Source organism: Sinocyclocheilus grahami, unplaced genomic scaffold (genome assembly GCF_001515645.1).
Source record: "Sinocyclocheilus grahami isolate Dianchi unplaced genomic scaffold, SAMN03320097.WGS_v1.1 scaffold534.1, whole genome shotgun sequence".
Classification (NCBI taxonomy): domain Eukaryota; kingdom Metazoa; phylum Chordata; class Actinopteri; order Cypriniformes; family Cyprinidae; genus Sinocyclocheilus; species Sinocyclocheilus grahami.
Window position 1 is genome coordinate 1,049,705 of NW_015505713.1, and position 21,910 is coordinate 1,071,614.

The following is a 21,910-nucleotide window of genomic DNA, read 5'->3' on the forward strand; positions in this document are numbered from 1 at the left end:
GCATTTCACATGTGCATCTAAGTTGAAAGACATGATGTAGGGAAAACTAATATAGGACACTGATACCATTACCATTAAATTTAGAAAATCTAATATCGAGCAATAAATGATATCATTCATGCCTAGTTATTGTGATTTTAAAGTGAATTTATATGCTTTTTTATAGATTTTTTAATACTAGACATTTCGGATGTTATTTTATAACAGCCTGTTGGATAATAAATAAACATTAATATTTTTTTTCAGTACACCATAAATTTGTTACAGGTTCTAAAATAAATTTGAATATGGAGTGTTTTTAAATTTCAGTGTGAATGCAAAGTCTACCAATAAAAAGGACAAACTGAACGTACTAAAAGAAAGACTTCTGAACTGATGACGTGTTTGATGTCAAAATTAGGGAAAAAAAAACAAAAAAAATTAGAAATTTTTTGTCAAGTTTTTTATTATCATTATTTGTAGCTTTGGCAATGTTTCCATGGGAACATGATGGCTGTAAAAGGGCTCAGGGTTTAGAAGACGAGTTCAAAAACCTGATGGTGTAGATCAATGATGGTATAGAAAACACCCTCTCTTTCTGCTCTTATTCCAGTGGCATAGCCCCAAACTAGAGCTCTCTCTACTGAAACAGCCTCTCTACTATTAGAGAGCTCTCTCTACTATTAATAATTTCATTTTAATATCACAAGTGCCTCAATTATGCTGTCCCACACAGCTGACAATGACATTTTCATTTTCAGAAGCTGAGATTTTCATAGAAACATTAATTTTAAGTAATCAGAAGCTTATTATAATGTCAAACATATATGGCCAAGCACATAAAAGACTGCCTTATTAATTATCAGCTAGCTTGAGATCGATTTTATTTTTTGTCTCAGTTGAAAATTATTTACCAAACCGTAGGGTTTGTGCAATGTTTCCCCTTTGCATAGTAAGTAAATGTTAACTGTTTTTCCTTTGACATGCAGATACCTTGAAAAGCGCAGCAGGCTGTGTGGGCTCCACCCCCAGTGCAGTTACATCATGCAGCTCTCTGATTGGCCAGTGATGGCATTCAGGTCAGGGCAGACCTACAGGGCCCAGCCAGTTAAATTTTTTTTGTTTTGTTTTTTTCAAGGGGAACAGTAATTGACGTCATTAGGCATATATATAACAGTGGTGATTTCCTCATGCAGCAGTATACGCTGCTGGCCAAATAGATTGATTTTTTTAACTTTTTTGTTTGGGTTTATTTGTTTCATTAATACTACAGAAAATGCCTGCAATTATAACATGCTGAAATAACAAAAAACATTAAAGTTATGCCTTGAAATGTCTGTCTGATATGGGTCCCTCTCTTAGTACGTGGTCATTTAGCCCATTGAAACACACATGGATGTGTTACCAACCTACTGGAACTTAAATCATTCTTCTTTTTTTAATTAACAATATGTTTGTCTTGCATTGGTGTCCCTCCTCTGCCATGTGAGGTCCACAGCTGAAGCTGGTCATGCCTGGGTCGGAACCGGAGGTCGTGGCGTGTAAACGTGAAGTCATGCCCCGATGAGTGGTACCATCCACTACCAGTTATCAGGGTTGCTAAACGGCTCAGTGTGAATGCTCAGGGCCAGAGGGGCAAAGGAACGGGGGCAGCGCTAGAGAAGCAGTTCTATGTGACTTCAAATGAAAAATGTTCGACCGTTCGGTCCCTTTCTTCTCTCGCTTTCTGTCCTTTTATATTCAAGTAATGCCAACGCCGTCGGCAGCGGCATCAGCAGCAGGAGAGGGTACAGTCCAGCAGGTTCTGACAGAACCCAGGGGCACACTAGGCAGGGATGCAGTTCTCTTAGCCTCTTTAGATGGCACTGGCGTTAGGGTCATATCGTCTTTTCTTGACATTTCTTGGTGATTAGGACAAACAGGACAAAACAAATGAGACGGGGGTTAGTGCAGGCAATGCCAGAGACATCCAACATACAATTCGCTGCCCATCTTACCGCCTTAACCCGCAGCAACCCCGTGGTAGTCGTTTCTTTAGCTTCTTGATCAATTCAAATCATTTATCGAAAGCTATCCATAATGTTTAGTCGCCGTCGGGTTGCAGCGGGTAAAAACGGCAGTTCTTCGCAGCGACAAGGAGAGACACAGAGTTGTCCCTCTGCTGACTGCGGGTGAGTATGTGTTAGAAAGACAACGAGGGGTGTGGAAAAAGAACATTACCTCCTGGGAGAAAACACGGACATAGACATAGAAAACAGCAAGAAAGAGTGTACAACATCGAGGGTCAGAAAAGGACGTTACACCCACAACATGAACGACGACGATACCACCAGGAACAACAAGAAAGGCAACAAGAACTGCAACAACACCAACAACAACAGGGGTTTGACACAACCTCCCCGTAGCGTGGCTTGATGTGGGGCATCCCAGCAGTTTAACATGCACCTGTCCATAGAGAGGTTAGGTGGGAGATGCCACTATCGTTGTGTAGGGGGGTGACTGGGGTAGCATGCAGGTGCAGTGCAGCGCGTGTGTCTGTACCAGGTCTCTGTGAAGCAGGCAGTAAAGGCAGCGGTGCCGGGCGAGTCCGGGTGGGGGGTGAGGGCTCTTGCTCTGTTCTAGGTTTTCAGGGGGGCCCAGGGCCTTCCGGGAGATAAGAGGGTGTGGCAGCCAGCCATGGCACAAAGGCTGCCTACGACACAACCTCCACCCCTCTCCGCTCAAACTCTCACCCTTTCAGACAACGGAGGGGGGATTGAGAGAGAGATCACGGCGAGGAGAGTGCGTCAGAAAGTTGTCATCCCTACCCACCCCAACAACCCACCCTGCTTCTCAAAGCAAGGAAAACAACAAACACCCCTCCCCTCCCTTCACTTGAGGTGAGCCCAGCCTTTGTGCGATGCTCTGATAGCACTCCGCTTTAGCTCTGGCTTGGTGCCAGTCCGCATGCAAACTCTAAATGGGCTCAGTCAAGATGCTATGTGCAAACGAGCATGCTTTGGTGCGCTAAGTCTAAGTCCTCTTGGATGATCTCCAGATCTCAAAGCTAGCTTCCCAGAACTTGCTCCTATTTGGTTCTAAGCTGGCCATTAGAAAGGTTTTACATGTGCTTAGACAAACAGTTGCTAATCTACATTTAGATATATGTTTTTCAACCAAATGCATCTTCTGTTAACATGTTTGATGTTACACACATTTACTGGAATCTTTAAAGCTACACTATGTAACTTTCGGCCCTCTAGCAGTTAAAGCAAAACATTTTTATAAATAAATTGCGCTTTGGTTCTGCTGTTCCGCACATATGAAATTGATGGCTTATGGCACTTCCACATAATAAACCAATAAGCAATTAAATAAATATGTATATCTGAAAATACGTCTTATGAGCAGGTAAGTAGCTTATTTGCAAAGAGTTGTTTTAAAGGGAACCCCGGGTATTAAGACTTCAACTGTTTTACTAGTGATAAGAAGTGGAGAAAACAATGGGAAGATGGCTTTGGACAAATAAAACTTCCTAAAGACCCATGTCTTTGTTTTCTCAGTGGTCTACTAAAAGCCTCAAAGGCATCAGAGCTAAAGTTTAGAGAACAAAGATACAGTTCTTTATTAAGTTGTATTCCTCCACAGCCATCTTCCCATTCTCTTAAACTGAAACTTACAACTAAAAGCAGCAACAATGTGGCATCAAATCAGTATTTTATTTTCCAAGTTGTGTAGGTCACAGAGAGCAACCATTTGACGTCATGATGCGCCCCCATAGTCCAAAATATGTATAAAATGTAGATTTTTAAAATAACATAAATCTTACATGTTTTTTTTTTTTACTACATTTTTTAGTAAGAGAAATAATGTACGTTATATTAAGCCATACAACTCTTAATACTCGGGTTCCCTTTAAATTAACATTACAAAAGATCGGTAATGCTGACATTAGACATATTAATTGGTATTCAAATCAGATAAGGCAAAACGGTGGCTAGCTGACTAGTATGCTATCTAAAAGACCAAAGTAATAACTGGTTTAGAGACTGGCATTGCTAGCAACATAAATATTGTTGTGTGAATCTAGTCAATGCACAGTAAATGCGCAGACTAAACCTATTTCTGGAAAGCTAAGCTAGTGTTGATTCGTTTTTAGTGTGGACACTGTCGCTTTCATTTTTACTCACAAACTCTTTTCGGTACGAGGTTCTTTTGTTGTGGTCTGACCTTTTTTGTGTTATTTATATGGATACAATGTATACACGCACAGATGAATGACTGAATTATGCAGTTTTCCATGAAATCTGTCCTGGCCGCTTTACAATATAGTGATTCAAAGTAAGGCAAATATATAGTTTGGAAGATGGATTTATGCAGCACTTGAACAAAAAAAGTTACATAGAGTAGTTTTAAGTAAGCATACAATGTTACTTTCTCCAAAAGTTCCCACCTTACTACATAAAACTGGTCATGGCATTACTAATACTATACATTTTAAATGTTAGCATGTAGTTAGCAAAAAAGGCTACACATTATTCTCTTTGATACTCATGTTAATTCATAACTGTCATTAAACATCTTGCTCAGTATCCATTTGACCATTTTGCACGCATGCACGTCAAGCGATGGGCCAGACTGCACGAGGTTCTGCTACAGTCTACAGAGCACTAAACCAACTGGGTTAAATGTCTAGACCTAGACTAAAGCTGTAAAATAGTGGTTTAGAGATGTAGCCGGATCATTTTAGTGGCCAATTTTTCAACAACTAAACATCTAGCTAGCATGTGCTAATGAGGTAAACTACCATCTGCTGTCGCCTGTAAAGAACATATTAGCATACTTAAGAAAATGTTACGTTTAAGTAATTTACAATGACATATTTTGTCAAATTACACATATCGTCCCTTAGCATTCTATCATAGCATGTAGCTCAGAATTTGGCACTTTAAATGATGATCTAGTTTTGGTATCTGTTGTCTGTAGCAGAAGCCCAGGCCCTTGTGTATGTGTGAATGTGAGTGTGTAGTGGTAAGTGTTGTGTTCATGTATGCAAAAGTGTGTGAGAGTGTGTATGTTTAAGTGTGAGTGAGCCTGTTCCAGGCTGGCAGGCAATAGGAAGCATGCGGTGCAGCTCTTACTTAAATCCCCATCCCGTCCCCCCCAGCACTATGGCTGCCATCAGGATGGCCCCTGCGATGGAGCCTATGATAAGGTTGGTGGCACTAGGACCTGTAGAAGGGCATGATGGGAGAGAAACATGACGTAAGCTGCAGGGGGCACCTGCACAGCATGCAGGGTTTACACATCAAATGCTGGACTTCACTTATGTTATACACTCTTTCTGTCATGTGTTTACTCAGGATGGGAATCCGTAGGGTAGATTACGCTCAATTTACCCTTGATAGCATAGTGTGTGTGTGGGATGTTATTGGACATGCATGTGGAGAATTTAGGGGCTGTAGATTTTGGCACAGGGGAGTAATCAAAGATGGATTGTAAGGTAAGATCTTAAAGCACCGAGGTGTTTTGAGCTACGCTACCAATACAGGACTGAAGAAAGCAAATGCACAGACGTGCGCACACACAAACACACAAAGAAACGTTAACCCACAAACACTCACGGTGAACTTTCACCCACTCACACACACACGTCGGGCCTAGTTAGAGTGGAATATTTAGCTCAACTCAGAAAGTGGGCCAGTTCTGAGGGGATTTTGTGTCAGTTAAAAGACGCCACGGCATCTTATGTCAATGTCAGTCCCAGTCATCTCATGTTTTTCCACCTTCCTCGGCTTGTTCTTCGTTCTTGATCCTCTTTTCTCGCTTTGAATCTCGTTTTGTGTTAATGCCCCACATGGACCAGAAAGGGAAGCACTGCAACACTCCATTAACACAGGGTGATAATAAAAATATCCATGATAATAGCAGCCAAGGGAGAGGAGAAAATATGAGATATACCAATTAATCAGTCCAATTACACAACAAAAATTACAAGGCACCATCACATTCAACACAACGGACAAAGCCACTGGGAGAACACGTACACACAACCGCACGTATACACAGGGGATCACAGGATCTCCCTCTTGCTGGGGGAGTGGCATTAAAGGGTTAAGAGGTGCTTACTCTATTCCCCACCCTGTGCCTCCAAAAATCACCCCCAGGGCCAGAATGGTCCCTGCCACTGCCCCTATCAGCCTGTTTGTGGCCACGCTCACTGTGCAGAGGAAATAGGGGTGATTCAGCAGAGAAAATGTCACTCAAGGCCCCAATTTTTTTTAAATGTACACGTACTAGAGTTTGTGAAAGTCTTGTGAGTGGGAAAAGTCACAATATCAAAATGGGCACCTACAAAAAGCAGTGATCTTTGGAAGTGGCTTTGCAGTGGACTGGAGTTAAGGGAGAGGTCACGAACCCTTGGGACCTGGGTCCTCGATGACGGGCGGCTCTTTTGGGGGGTCGTGCATGCTGCAGTCAGTTCCTGCCCATGTAGCATCACAGGTGCAGGCTGCTTCATTATTGCACACCTGAAAGAGTGGGACAAAAACTCATGTGTGATTATGTGTAACATAGTGATGAAAAAGGTAAGCCTGTAAGCCTCGGCTTAATATTTACAGAATAGCCAGTTTAACTAAAAACGATTTCTAAATTTTCATTTTACAGTTTGTACATGTGCTGAAAAATCATTTTATAAAAAAATTTGAATTTAATTGGAAATGTTTCTCTTCAGGTTTTATGAATACAGTAATGTTCAATAATATTTGAAACCAATTTTATTATAGTGTAAAAAAATCTTATCAATCATAAATTGTAATTGTGATAAGTGACTCTGCAACTACATATCAGCTAGCGGTCATTAGAGTATTAGTATGTCTGCTACTGTAAATATTTGCTAACACTTTATTTTGATGGTCAACCAACAGATAAACTGACTATAAGTGTCTTTGCAAGTACGTCAACTTATTCTACCATACTAGATTCTACCATTCTTGAGCATACTAATACTCTAATGAGAGTTAGTTGGCATGTAGTTGCAAAGTTGCTTATAGTCGATTGATTAAGGGGACCATCAAAATAAAATGTACCCATATAAAACATTGCATTTTTTTCAGTTGGAGTATAAAGCTCACATCAATTAATTAACATTAGCTCCACAGGAAACACTCAAATAACACTCAACATCTAACCACTCACAAGCTGTAGTAAAATACTGTGCAGATCTTAAATAAACAATGTCAAGATATGATACAGTCCATTATTCTGTAAATGAAGTAGATTTAATACGGTGTTCATTGTGTGTTATAAATAATCATACTCTTAAACTTATAACCACAAATACGTAAGTATTATGATGTATTATAACTGTTGTTATGATTATTCTTGAGTTGATATAACATATTATACGTTTTTTTATAATACACTATGCATTCATTATAATGCCTTAAGAATACCCTTACAATGTATTATAAATACAGGCTTCATAGAAAGTGTTACCATATTGATTACTTTATTACATGTTGATTTGGAGCTCCAAAATTTTTTTTTATTATTAATGTTGAAAGCAGTTGTGCTTAATATAATAGTGGAAACTGATACTTTTTTACAGGATTTTAAAGGATGAATAGAATGTTCAAAACAACACCATTTATTTAATAATTTCAGCAGTTTTTCACCAATTTCAATACACACTCTTCAAAATTCAGCCTTCCTAAGACATCTCAAAAAACAACTTGTCTGCAAATCCCAAAACACAAAATGGGCCACAGTCAGACAGTGTGTCTGATTGATTGGCTAGTTTACTGACTGACAATGTGTGCTGTCCTACAGCAGATTTAAGCATAGTTAAAACAAAAATTGACCCACTTCTTATAGATATTGGATACCCATGACAATGTGTTATTTTCAATTGTTATGGAATAGATTGTCATTCCTTTGGATATAAATGGAATGCAGGGGCGGAATTCAATCCCTGACGTTAAAAGTCTGGATTAATGTTGTAAGTGGATTTGAGTGGATTTCTGGCTTTGGTGGGTTATTTTCAAAGCTGACTGTGGTGTGAGATTCATCTAAGCAGCAGAGAGTGTCAGATGGTGCTCACTCACGCCGTGAGAAGAGCAGACTCGGCCACCTGGACCAGACGGACAGGCTGTGAGGTTCAGGGAGGAGATGGGTAGACATTTCCGTTCAAGGCACATCATAGAGGGGCCACACGGCGTACCATCTTCCACATACCCTAGATCAGTGTCATCATCCAACAGCACGTGTCCCCCACTACGGTAAAAGAAAGAAGTATCTCAAGAGTTTTGTTAAAGTATAATGGGAGAATATTTGCAGAGATTCAGGAACAGACCTGCAATCCACCAGTCGCCCCTGATGGTTAAATGTGGTGGGAGTGACGTCGCCTTTCAGGGTCCCGATCCTTGGGATTCTCCCAATGTTAGTGCACAGCAGGTACCCGCAGAACACATCACTGTAAATCCACAGGATTTGTAAAGGATTAGAGATGGTTATGTGATCATGTCTAGACTGTAACCTTTGTTCTGCAAATTTCATGTGGGATTCACATATAGACTTTAACAGCATTTAGCAAGCATTCACTGCTTCTTCTCATTTCCTTACACCCACAGAGATCAAGTTGTTTCCAATATTATCAGTAACTTCTGATAAACACATCATGAGAGTACACCATGCCAATAAAGCAAGGCTCTTAACACAAATAAATACCCATTCCAATCACTGGTAATGGTAAAGATAGGGTTTATCAACTGGAGGGTTTCCAAAATGGGGATTTGTGAACCCCTGGGGGTTCAAAAGAGAATTGCAGGGGGTTGGGTTGATATAAAGCTATTAATTCAACCAATCTAACGTAAAATTCAAATAAATGGGGATGCATAATTAATCTAAATAAAATATTAATCAATAATAAAACAAGTATAGCCTGTTTATACAACTGTGTACAACTTTGATACAGTGCTTCATTGTCTTGATAATGAATGCTGCTTCTCACAAACTCTATGTGATTTGCTGTGAGCTAAATATGAATTTTTGGAATGTAACATGCACTTGGTTCACTTTATCTACACACTTCTTTCAGAAATAAAAAGCTCAAGGATTTGAAATGTTTAAAGTGTGAGAGTTTGAATGTTTGAAAGTGAATAACTTTAATACATAAATATTGGTATTAAATAACTTGTAGCGTAAAATAAAATCATTTTAAAATGATCAAATAATACTTTTTCAGAACCACTGTACATTAAAACAGCAATATATAATAATAATAATTATTAGAAGAAAAAGAACCCTGGAGGAGATGTTGGTTTCAGCAGGAGAAATATTTCAGCAGTTTTCATATAAGATTTAATGTCACATTACTGCTAAAATTGCCATATTTGACAACATATTTTTTGTATATCTAAATAATAAAAAAGAAAAGAAAAAACTAAATATTTACTGAAAAAAAGTATTTTAACTGTTTACCTGCATGTCATTTTACCATTAACCAACATCAGAGAACCAGGAATATCTGAATATGTTTAACTTAAAATCTCAGGTAAAAATTAGTAAAGAAAATTACATCTAAGGGGTTTGATCAACCTAGCAATGGTGAAATCTCATTTGCACAAGAACATTCTATGTTTCTATATTTCCTAACACAAAATGCACAGGAAATTAAACTTAACATATGTAAATACCCTATGCATTTCACATGTATCTTTTCCATGTCTTGGCATTAAAGTCTGCACAAATGACAGTACTTCACTTGTTATTTTATTTTACTTGTTGAGCAATGATGAAAGTTAAATTCCTCCATGCAAAGTCTGCAAATGATACTTGTGATTAGGTTCAGCTTCTAAATTAATATTTAGTCGAGAAGCCCTACCCTTACCAAAAAGTAGTATACTTCAAGTTTATTTTAGTAAGTATACTTAAGTAAAGTTCAAGTATATTTTTAAGTATACTTTATGTAGTAAGTATACAAATATCAGTGCACTAGTAGTATACTTGTAAGTGTACTATTTCAATACTCCTTGGGACTAAATTGGCCCACTTTCTAGTATATAAAAGTATACTTTTAAGTATGCTTTAAGTATAACAGTAGTAAATTTTGAGTACACAACTAGTTTACATCAAAATGTTTAGTTTGTACTGCAACTATACTAAAAGTGAACTTATAGGTATACTGATAGTTTACTAATTAAATACTTGTAGTAGCACTTTGAAGTATAGTCTTAGTAAACTACTAGTTTAGTAGTTTTATACTGCAAGGATACTCGTAAGTTTTCTTTAAGTGAACTTTACACAATACTTTAAGTATACTACAATGTCCCTCTTTAGGTATTAATTTGTATATATTTTGTTAGATGAATATCTGAACATACAAAACATCAAAAGAACAGGGTATCTGCTTGTAAACAAAAACATTTTATTCTAGCTTCATGCATTCTTTTTTTAAACACTTGAATGTGGATAAGTTTCATAAATAAAAAATAAAGAAATAAACAACATTTTGAACAAAAAGCTGAAAAAAGACTATGAATTGGATTCAGAATGATAATCAAAACGTAGATAGAGTCGATCAACACCCCAAAGCTTGACAGTTATTATTAACTCTTCATTGGTCGACATTTTATTCCATAATGTTACATAGTTTTGATACTGTTTTATGTCTGATGATCGTGTTAGAATACACGAGGAAGCATCTGTTGTTTCGGTTTCTTCTTCACTTGTGTTTTTTGGAAATTCTGTACAGAAGATGTGTACTAGCGCTCCCTACAGTATAACAATGAAAACACGGATTCTAGGAGCACAATTATAGCTCAAATATATTTAGACTTTTTCTAAGTATAAGTCAAGTATACTTAAATGTCATTTTAAGTATATTTCTGAGAAGTACATAAAAAGTAGACAAAGTATACTTTCCTATTTTTTGTTTAAATGAAGTATACTAATAGCACACTTGAATAAACTTCTTTTTCGTAAGGGTAATTCTAACATTACTGTAACAGATTAACATTGCCTGGTGTACCAACAGAAAACTTAAAAAGACACAACGTTTTCAATGTTCTCCATCATTTTCGACAGTAAAGCAGCACATGCAAAACACATGCCCAAGACATTTGCAGAACAAGAGCTGCCATCTGGTTTTATACCATATTAACGTTTCAGAGTGCTGCATATTCCTGCTCTCCAAATAATTGGGGGAACTGACTCACTGTTTGCTGCAGGGCACCCATTTGTCTCCATCTCTCCCACAGTTCCCTTTTTCTGTCCCCTCTGTATTTAACTTCTCATAGCAGTGCTTCTCTGACCCTCCAGCCTCTGAGAGAAGAGAAACAGACAGAAAGAATGAAGGGAGTGAGACAGAGAAAAGAAAAAGAGGAAACACAAGCAAGCATTTATTGAAAGACAGAGTGGGTGGATTGCAGTTATTTTAAGGTGCTGTCTTTTTCAGTTGAAGCATTCTGAAGGCATCAGCATCACTCACTTGGACCCCAGATGTATTTGCACTGACTGTCCCGGGTCTTACATTCACCACTGTAACAGCGACCCTGGAATAGTAGTAAACAATTTGTAGAGGGTTTGATTAAAAATAGTTAAAATTTTGGTCTTCCATGTATTTAAATAGATTTATATATCTGACCTGGTTGAGCTGACAAGAGTAACCATCTTGCTTATGAAGATTAGGGGGGCACTGTAAGAATAGCAGATGTTTACAAAGTATTTTTGATTCAATGATAAAAATTAATTTTAAAAAACTGTATTTTTACCATTTAGATTAGCATTATCTATGTTTTAGTATTTTTTATGATATTTATTGAGATTTACTTTAGTTACTGGATACACTCTAAAAAATGCTGGGTTATATTTAACCCAGCATTTTTTAGAGTGTAGCAGCTGACAACTGGATTTTTGCTACTCAAGTTTTTAGAAGTGTTAAAACTGCAGGCAGGCTGTCATTTAGTGAATAACATGCCTTCTGTTATGGCAGATAGTGAAGCTTGGGGGTGTATTGTGCGAAACACCATCAACCATGTGATTGTCATGTAGAAACTGTAGCATCTTCTGCATAAATTAATTAGTGGCCCATTGTTCGAAAACGGTGCCAGTTGTGCCCTATTGTGCAGCCATGACTTACTACAAAATATTATTTACGGGAAGAATCAGATACTGGACATTTCATCAAATTAACTCTCACTTCAATTTGTGTAATGCAAGGAAATAAAAAAAACATCATTAATTGAATTTGTAATTTTTGTTTTTCAAGGGAATGTCAGAAAATGTGCATATGAATCACCACTACATTTTAATGGGCTGTAAAATTTGGGATAATTCTACCCAAATTTTGATTTTACTGAAGTATACTTTCATTATGTGGTTCTGCGAAAAATGCTTTTCTTTCTGTTCAACCTTTTATAGCAGGGGTGTCAAACTCATTTAAGGTTGAGGGCCAGATCGGAGAAAATGTCCCCTTGTGCGGGCCGAATTACCTTTTGTTAAACCCTAGTTTGCTCACAATTACATTAATATTAACCATATATTATACAATATAATTAAAAAAAAATCTAGGACAACTTGTTTTTTTAAAGATGATGCTTGGTTATTTTAGGGGTGTGCAATATTGACAAAAAATGTCCTTTTTTTTTTTTGATAGTGATAATTACCATATTTTGCAGAGTGTGTTTTTGAGATAGCACCTTGGTTGGTTTAAGCCCGTCATGGATAAATAAATATGACACTAAAGCCGCCAGTAGGTGGCAACAAGTCTCCGTTTTAATGAGTGATCCATTGACTCATTCATTCAAAACGGCTGATTCCTTTAGAAACTAAGCTAGTGATTGTCTTTATGAATGGGCCACTGAATCATTGACTCAAATAATTTGTTCAAAAACACAGATTAATTCAGTAACCAAATACACAGTGCTGCCTCGGAGACACACAATTGGTCTTACACTGAAAAACTCTCATGATGTGTTTGTTTGTTTTTTCGCAAAGTTACAAAATGTCAGCTCGCACATCATTAAAACAACAGTTAGGATATTAGTACACAGCAAATATCGCACACTCCTCGCTCATTTACTTTCTCCATGTGAAGCTGTCCAGTGCGTCACAGTGTCGTTTAATATTGCACACATTTACCACAGCCACGAGTTGTGATTAAACATACCTGTCGGCGTTGAGATTACTTTCTTTCCATTTCTCCTTAAATAGCCTGTCCGCCCTTCCAGGTCAAATTTCTTCTTTTGGACATGTTTAAAATCACCAGAAAATGGCCACACAAGCATCAGTTACAATGCAGCTATCATCATATTATCCTCGTGCTGCTCAACAATCTGGCGCCGCTTGAAAACGTGCATGTTAGGTGTCCCGAATCCCGAAGGCGTAATATCAACGTAAATAAATGAGCCATTTGTTCCGCTTTAAATTCAAAGTAAAATATTGTAGCGAATACACTTGATTTAATTTTCAAAATTATGTTTTATTTATTATTTTATAATATTGTTTAAATCATCCTGCGGGCCGGATTGGACACCTCTGTGGGCCGTGTTCGGCCCGCGGGCCGTATGTTTGACACCCCTGCTTTATACCGTTATATTTCCCCTTTAAATTTTTTTTTATGTTTCTAATGTCACATTTAAATTGCTGACATAAAAAAAGAAAAAACAGAATAGAATTGAAAGAAATAGCAAGACCTGTCCCGAGTCTCCTGAACAAGTCTCTGATATGTCACAATCATTTACAGCATATCGACAGCTGTATCCACGTGGGTAGAACTGAAAAAGGTGCAGGGACAGGGATTGAGAGAAACAACTGTTCAGTGTATTATAAGATACTCAGTAGTTGAGGATGGGGGAAGTTATGATGAATAGTGAGGCAAAAGCAAAGTGTCTTACCAGGCATGTGCTGTTGCAGCAGGGGCCGTCACTGCAGTGCGCTCCATTAGACAAAGAACATTTTTTACAGCAGTCTTTATAGCACTCCTGCATAACCAGATAAAATGTGTGCACACAGACCAAAAAAGGTTAGCAAAATATTATGTTTTTCTGTTGTCTGTATGGAAGTATGACTTATGTAAAAAAAAAATAGCTTACCATACGGGCCCCACAGTCACACTCCTCTCCCACTTCTATGTAGCCATTCCCACATTCTGTAGCCTCAAAGAGCTGCCAACACAAAGCACAAGTATATCCAGGAACATGTCTAATATATGATGACAGTAAGTACTTGATTTTTGTTTGATGTCAATGACACTCCATCACAATAGACGCGAGAACTGGTGACATTTGATGTCACTGACATCAAACCCGCTTCAACATTTCAATTTCAGCTTTCTGTTGAAGACCCCTGTTTTTTGTGGCTTGCAGGTACATGAACAGAACAATCAGAAAGGCACGTAGATCCAAAAATAGATTCGTTGGAGTGTAAGATCCCAAAATAGCACAAAAACGCAAGAGGGTCTGGCTGCAGACTTGCACTTGCACTCTCAGACTTGCACTCTCAGTCACGTCTCCATTGGCAACACGCACGATTTGTGCTGATTGCAAGTAACGATGCAGTAGAGGTCTGCACGGGCTTTAAAGTGATAGTGAAAAAGTGAAAACCCGACCCGACCCAAGTGGCACAGTTACATTTAGAGCCCGAACCCGACCCGATCTTTTTTTTTTTCACACAACGAATAGCCAATTTTTAAAAATGCTGTAGTATGCATGCAACGGTCAGTAAGCAAATACATGTAAAGAAACAGAATCATTAAGGCTTGGCCAGTTCACAAGGCAAAAGAAAAAACACTTACCAGTTATGAAAGTTTATGAACATCAGGTGCAGCGGTCACATAAATTCTATTAAAATCGGTCTAATAAAAGTTACCATGCTGTGTTGTCGTGTGCTATAATGTGTGCGCGTGCGTCTATGAAAGCAGCGTAGCCTGCATATAGTTTTAGTTTAGCTATAAACCCGAGCCCGACCCGAACCCGAAGCTATTCATTAAACATTAACCCGAACCCAACCCGAAACCCGAAAGTACTTCGGGACCCATCAGGCTCGGGTCGGGTAGCAGACCTCTACGACGCAGGTAGCAAAGACTGCAAGTGACGTCACTTGCGGAAGTGCAAGTGTCTGAGAGTGCAAGTCTGCAGCCAGACCCTTCTCCAAAAAAGTGCACACCAATAAATCAGAATTTATAAGAGAGTAACATTTGTAAGACTTGACACGCCCCATTGTGCCTTAAAGAAACAGATCACCCAAAATTAAAAATTTGCTCAATTTACTCACCCTCAGGCCATCCAAGATTTAGACAGATTTGGAGAAATGTAGTATTACATAATTTGCTCACCAATGGATCCACTGCAGTGAATGGGTGCCGTCAGAATAAGAGTTCAAACAGCAGATAAAAACATCACAATGATTCACAAGTACTCCACACATCTCCAGTCCATCAATTAACATCTTGACATCAAACCCGCTTCAACATTTCAATTTCAGCTTTCTGTTGAAGACCCCTGTTTTTTGTGGCTTGCAGGTACATGAACAGAACAATCAGAAAGGCACGTAGATCCAAAAATAGATTCGTTGGAGTGTAAGATCCCAAAATAGCACAAAAACGCAAGAGGGTCTGGCTGCAGACTTGCACTTGCACTCTCAGACTTGCACTCTCAGTCACGTCTCCATTGGCAACACGCACGATTTGTGCTGATTGCGAGTAACGATGCAGTAGAGGTCTGCACGGGCTTTAAAGTGATAGTGAAAAAGTGAAAACCCGACCCGACCCAAGTGGCACAGTTACATTTAGAGCCCGAACCCGACCCGATCTTTTTTTTTTTCACACAACGAATAGCCAATTTTTAAAAATGCTGTAGTATGCATGCAACGGTCAGTAAGCAAATACATGTAAAGAAACAGAATCATTAAGGCTTGGCCAGTTCACAAGGCAAAAGAAAAAACACTTACCAGTTATGAAAGTTTATGAACATCAGGTGCAGCGGTCACATAAATTCTATTAAAATCGGTCTAATAAAAGTTACCATGCTGTGTTGTCGTGTGCTATAATGTGTGCGCGTGCGTCTATGAAAGCAGCGTAGCCTGCATATAGTTTTAGTTTAGCTATAAACCCGAGCCCGACCCGAACCCGAAGCTATTCATTAAACATTAACCCGAACCCAACCCGAAACCCGAAAGTACTTCGGGACCCATCAGGCTCGGGTCGGGTAGCAGACCTCTACGACGCAGGTAGCAAAGACTGCAAGTGACGTCACTTGCGGAAGTGCAAGTGTCTGAGAGTGCAAGTCTGCAGCCAGACCCTTCTCCAAAAAAGTGCACACCAATAAATCAGAATTTATAAGAGAGTAACATTTGTAAGACTTGACACGCCCCATTGTGCCTTAAAGAAACAGATCACCCAAAATTAAAAATTTGCTCAATTTACTCACCCTCAGGCCATCCAAGATTTAGACAGATTTGGAGAAATGTAGTATTACATAATTTGCTCACCAATGGATCCACTGCAGTGAATGGGTGCCGTCAGAATAAGAGTTCAAACAGCAGATAAAAACATCACAATGATTCACAAGTACTCCACACATCTCCAGTCCATCAATTAACATCTTATGAAATAAAATGCAGCATGTTTTAATAAGAAACAAATCCAACATTTAGCCATTTTAACCATCACTTCTGGCCAAAATGAGTTTATAATCCATAATAATGCCTCCTCCAGTGAAAAAGTCCATCGCCTGTTGTCCTTTAACATCAAAATTTACTGGCATATTTGTTTAGAACTCTTTTGTACTGTTTTTGCTTGTCAATGGGGCTTGATCTGTGCATATTTCTCTCCTAATTCAGACGAGATGACTTTTTCAATGGTGAAAGCAATATTATGGACAGCTCGTTTGAATTTAAAAACATCTTAATTATAGATTTCTTTACTATAAACATGCAGCTTTTTGCTTAATTAATGGACTGAAGTCATATGAATTACTTGTAGATTACCTTAATGTTTTTAATCAGCTGTTTGGACTCTCATTCTGACGGCACACATTCACTGCAAAGGCTTCAGTGGTGAGCAAGTGATGTAATCCTAAATTTCTCCAAATGTTTCCAAAAATGTCTCCAAAAATGAAACAAGAAATTACCTACATCTTGGATGGCCTGACGGTGAGTACATTTTCATGAAGGCCCCCCCCCACACACACTTATTTACATTTGCATATTTGTGAAAAAAATTACGTTGTTATCCACTGCACGTGTATGCAGGTGACAATGTTGTGTTTTTCACATTTTGTTGTCTGTTGTCCACACTTTTCTTCAAGCCTACCTTGTTAGGTTTGTTAAACAGACATGAAGCACCACCTCTTAGAAGAAAGTTCCGGTAGTCAGTAATGCTGCATTTGGAAAACCTGCGTGGGTGTTGCACTCTGTGGAGGAGAACAGAGAAAAACAAACCTACGCAAATCAAGAAATATGACAGGAAACTAGGAGCTAAAATGCCCGGCAGGTAGTCAGGAGAGGCTATAGAATAATGCGTGTGTTTAACGATACCCAGTGTCTTCCATTATACATCCCACCCATGATTCCATGCAGCCGCACTCCTCTGAGAGAACACAAGAGTGAGTGAGAAAGCCTGTGAGTTGGCTTTAAATCCTTAACGCTTACAGTAAACAAGTAAGAAATCCAGTAGAGGTGAAACAAACTTACTCCTCCTGATCACAGGATCCCATTGGATACCCAGATTCTGTGCTAAGCTCTGAGAGAGAGAGGCAGCCATTGTCCATGTGCTACCAAACTGAAAGGCAGGAACAGAAACAGCAGTGCATCACAGCAGAGGTAAGATGACACTTCATTTGTCATTTAGACTGACTGTAAGGTAAGGTTTTAAAGCAAATTGCCCAGTCTGTCTACCCAGAATGCTGCTTGTGTCAACCTTACCTCATTAACACCAATTCCTCTTTCTTTGGAACACACACCACCAATATACGCAACACCGCTCCGACCGTAATGAAACGTCACATTCCTGCAAGCAGAAAGAGATCTTTATCACTGTCACCAGTTCCCCTTTTTCTGTAACTGTATTACCAAACAATGGTATTCAGCTTTATTCTAAGGAAATTGTATTCATTAATAAGCTATAATTCATATTTTACTTTAAAAACATGCTTTGTGTCAACTGTGTTACAGTTAAAATGTTTTGAATTACATTATCAGACCATCATAATGGCTTGTTATCTAACATCATTCTACTGAATAGTGTTCCTGTGCTTTAATAAAAAAAAATCAATCACTATGATTTTTCCAAAGCAGATGCGCTAATAATGTATATTTATATAGTGAAATGAAATATTTTATTTTCAGTAAAAGCAAAATATATATTTTTAAATGTATTTAAATGTAACTGAATATTTAATGTTGATGAATAAGGACATGCAAATTGGCTGATATTCCAGTCATAAAAACCGTAATGCTTTATTTTTAAAGTTGCATTATATTTTGCATTATACACTAATCAGTGTTAAATGACATATTGTGATTTAAGTCTGGCATTATCTTAGTACACACATTTCTTGAGAATGACCCACACATATTCAGAATTCTAAAGTTTCCCAGTTACTCTTCTACACCCACAACTGAACCAAATCTTTTATGTTACTGGGCAACATCTTTAACCACCAGGCTACCACAACTTACTCATTCAAGACTGAGACTGCAACTCACGTGAAGAGGTGCACGGCATCAGCGTTGATGTTGATGTTCTGTTGTCTGTACTTTGAAAAATCTCTTAACATTTCCAATGGTTTCACGCTCAGCGGAATCCGGTCCCTGTCAGTCCAAATCTCCACAGCTACTAATACCACACGCGTATTCAGCTGCTCCTTAAAAATCTAAAGAGAATATCACTTCAGTTTTAGATTAAGATGACTGTAAATTGGGCGACTATTAGGGAAATATTATTACAACAATAAATGTGTGAACATACAGCGTCTACAAAGTTGACCACTGATTTGGCAAAGTTCCTGGTATGCTTTTTACTCTTATGCCTTTTAAACTGCAATAACAACAGATGAAAAAACAAATAAGTTTCAAGGTGAACATTTTTGGTTTTGCAGTATGTAAATAATATGGAAACATTTGTATTCAGTGCACTCTAGTGGATCATTTCAACAGTTCACTTACAACAATTTCAGTGCTTTATATTCAGAAATGTATAAAAATGATTAAAAGACATTTTTTTTTAGACTAAGTTAATTTATGCAGGAAGCTTGTACAGTAATGTGTTGTGGATGAACCCACCGTGTTGTGGTCAGCGACAATCATTATTTCCAGATACTTTATTTCCTCAAAAATGTTACGTGGCATCTTGGAAAATAATAAAATCCAAATTATACATTCAGAAAGCATAACGTTTAAGCATGAGGTAGCATTTCTGCTAAAACAGCAGAGCACATGGAAAAGGTTGAGAGTCATTTCTTACAGCTCTTTTCCTCCTCCTCTTTAGCCAAGGAATGCTAGCAAGAATACGTTTCTCCTCTTCTTTTTCCTCAACTGGGTCATCAGCAGCTGAGGGAAACAGACATAAGCTAACCGTGGAGATGAGGGTGTGGATAAAATATCTCGCCATATATCTATTACCAAGACCTTGGCACACTTACCCCAGTCACCTGGGACAGAGGTCACATGGAGCGACGATGTTCGGCGCAAAGTGTGGGGTCGTGCTTCTGTTTCCTAAAAGGTACAAACGTGGTGACATTTGCAGACGAGCTATCAAAACAAAAGGGATAAGCTATAATGATGTGATCTTACCACAGAGTGAGTCTGTTTCAGAGGCTCGATGAGATAGACAAAATGACCATCATCAAACATCCCACTGGAAGAGTGAAGCACAAGAAGGGGGTTGGGAAAAGAGAGTCAGGGATGTCAATCGGAAAAAGGATACAGGAACGAGGACAGATAAAACCGCAATGAGTCAAATCACTTGTCAAGTGACAAGATGAAAACCACAAGCGTGCTTTTCTAGCCGAACAAACGCTCTGCTCTCTCCCTTGGCTGCTCTCTGTGACACTCAACCACACACTAACATGGTGACATTCAAATCTTTTCATGTGTACCAACTGCCATCTGGCCTCACAGTAGGTCTCCAGGTCCGATTTTCTGTCTTACGCTCTATTTATCTCACACATGCACATTTAAACAAAGCAAGGTTTCTTACTGAAGCCCGTTGCAGGTGGATAAAGCTACACGGGAGTCTTCTTTTCCTCTCACGTGGCCCTGGTAGTAGCAGTGTTCCCCACCCTAAACAAACGCACATTCATCACCGCTATGTAGTAGTTATTTTCAGGGGTCTGTTTGATATTTGCTGCTCTTTGTGTCTTACCCTGGAGAGAACGGGCTTGTCTTTCTCATAGTGGATTTCCATATAATCTGAAGAGAGCAGATCACTAAAATCAAAGTGAGAGACAGAATTCAAAGGGGCAATTTTGCATTAATTATCCAACAACACAACAATAAAGCTACAGCCCCAGATCCCATGCACCTATGTGCTTAAAAAGCACGCATTGGGAGAACATTGTCTTCTGTATCAGCTGTTCTAGTTATGGGACCTCCAGACTGTTAGTGGATCAGAAGCTGCATCAGTAATTCTGCCACATAGGTTTGTTAAAGCATAGTTAATATACATAAAATGCATTAAATATGTATTTGAAAGAGCAAATTGTGGCTATATGAATGTTGTTTGATCAATTTACATACAATAGCATCACTAGCTGAATTCACCATCAAATGTTCCAAAACATTTTTTGAAGAAAACTTCTTTAATGCCATGATCACACACACTTCTGTTGTTGCAGCTGATCCAATATTTATAACTGTCACAAGCTGACAATTAAGCAGCCTAAATGCATATTAGCTTGCAAAAGTGGACACATGCAAGCATATAATTCATCTCATAAAAAGAAAGAAGGCAGCAATAATAATTCTTATTTATGACTTAAATATTTTCTAAACGATTAAGTGAAATGATGTGCATATTAAATGGGATAAAACATTGCATTTCCTTTTATGGACTAAAAACCCTAAGACATTTTTAAAAATATGTTCTTTCATGTTCCACAGGAGAAATAAGTCTTATAGGTTTAGGATGATATAAGGGTGGATAAATTGTGAAAACAACTTCATTCAAATATTTCATTCTTTTAAATGGTTAAAATCTCTGGTATTGGCTATTCCTGGTTATATGACGTGGAATCTGATAACTATTTGTGATTCTGAATTTTGAAAAGAGCAGATGATACCTAGTATAAAAATCTGCTGCATTCTCATTTTAATTATGCAAGACTCGTTTGTCTAAAGAAATATATGCAGAAATAAACAAAGAATTATTTAGATGAGTTGCCAACCTGCCCCCCATCTTCTGTGACTTTCACAACTTTCATAGAGCAGCTGAAGACACGCCTCTTCCGCAGGCACTTAAGCACTCCACAACCAAAGCACTTACTACAAAAAATACTTTCTCCTCTTGTCAGCATTTTACCTTTGCTCTAGCTTGTTTCCTAATCTAGCTTTCTTTCTACTAAACATGGTATTGCATACTCAGAATATTGTTGGCTGTATGACAAATTGCTTGTGATATTTCTCATTAGAATTTGCTTTGGATAAAAGCATCTGCTTAATAAATAAATGTAACTTAATGCATTTACAAGTAATAAAAAAAATACTTTTGAATGTTCTCTGAACCACCTGAAACTAATGAATGATAATGTTTAAAAATAGTTTGATGCACAACTGATTAAAATATTTCAGAAAAACGTCACTAAACATGGTATTGCATACTCAGAATATTGTTGGCTATATGACAAATTGCTTGTGATATTTCTCATTAGAATTTGCTTTGGATAAAAGCATCTGCTTAATAAATAAATGTAACTTAATGCATTTACAAGTAATAAAAAAATACTTTTGAATGTTC

General features: G+C 38.1%; 1 protein-coding gene across 6 annotated transcripts; it reads right to left on the bottom strand.

Annotated features, from left to right (window-relative positions):
- Positions 1–444: 444 nt before the first annotated feature.
- LOC107555447 (disintegrin and metalloproteinase domain-containing protein 23) lies at positions 445–20,390 on the bottom strand. Of its 6 annotated transcripts, XR_001605163.1 has the most exons (24): positions 20,321–20,390; positions 20,156–20,238; positions 19,750–19,813; positions 19,599–19,671; positions 19,421–19,506; positions 19,240–19,305; positions 18,926–18,994; positions 18,664–18,830; positions 17,881–17,965; positions 17,650–17,737; positions 17,494–17,545; positions 17,270–17,369; positions 14,052–14,123; positions 13,854–13,940; positions 13,653–13,733; positions 11,603–11,653; positions 11,447–11,510; positions 11,175–11,280; positions 8,312–8,431; positions 8,064–8,232; positions 6,377–6,488; positions 5,100–5,190; positions 2,521–2,712; positions 445–1,880 (listed from the first exon to the last, which is right to left on the bottom strand). XR_001605163.1 is itself a non-coding variant. In XM_016238260.1 (23 exons), the coding sequence occupies exons 1-23, from the start codon at positions 20,360–20,362 to the stop codon at positions 1,835–1,837; spliced, it is 1,974 nt and encodes a 657-aa protein (XP_016093746.1). In that variant the 5' UTR covers positions 20,363–20,390; the 3' UTR covers positions 445–1,834. The 6 variants fall into 6 exon arrangements, 5 of the variants coding, with proteins under 5 accessions (XP_016093746.1, XP_016093748.1, XP_016093747.1 ...); XM_016238260.1 differs by lacking the exon at positions 2,521–2,712; XM_016238262.1 differs by having other exon boundaries at positions 445–2,712.
- Between the last annotated feature and the right edge of the window lie 1,520 nt (positions 20,391–21,910).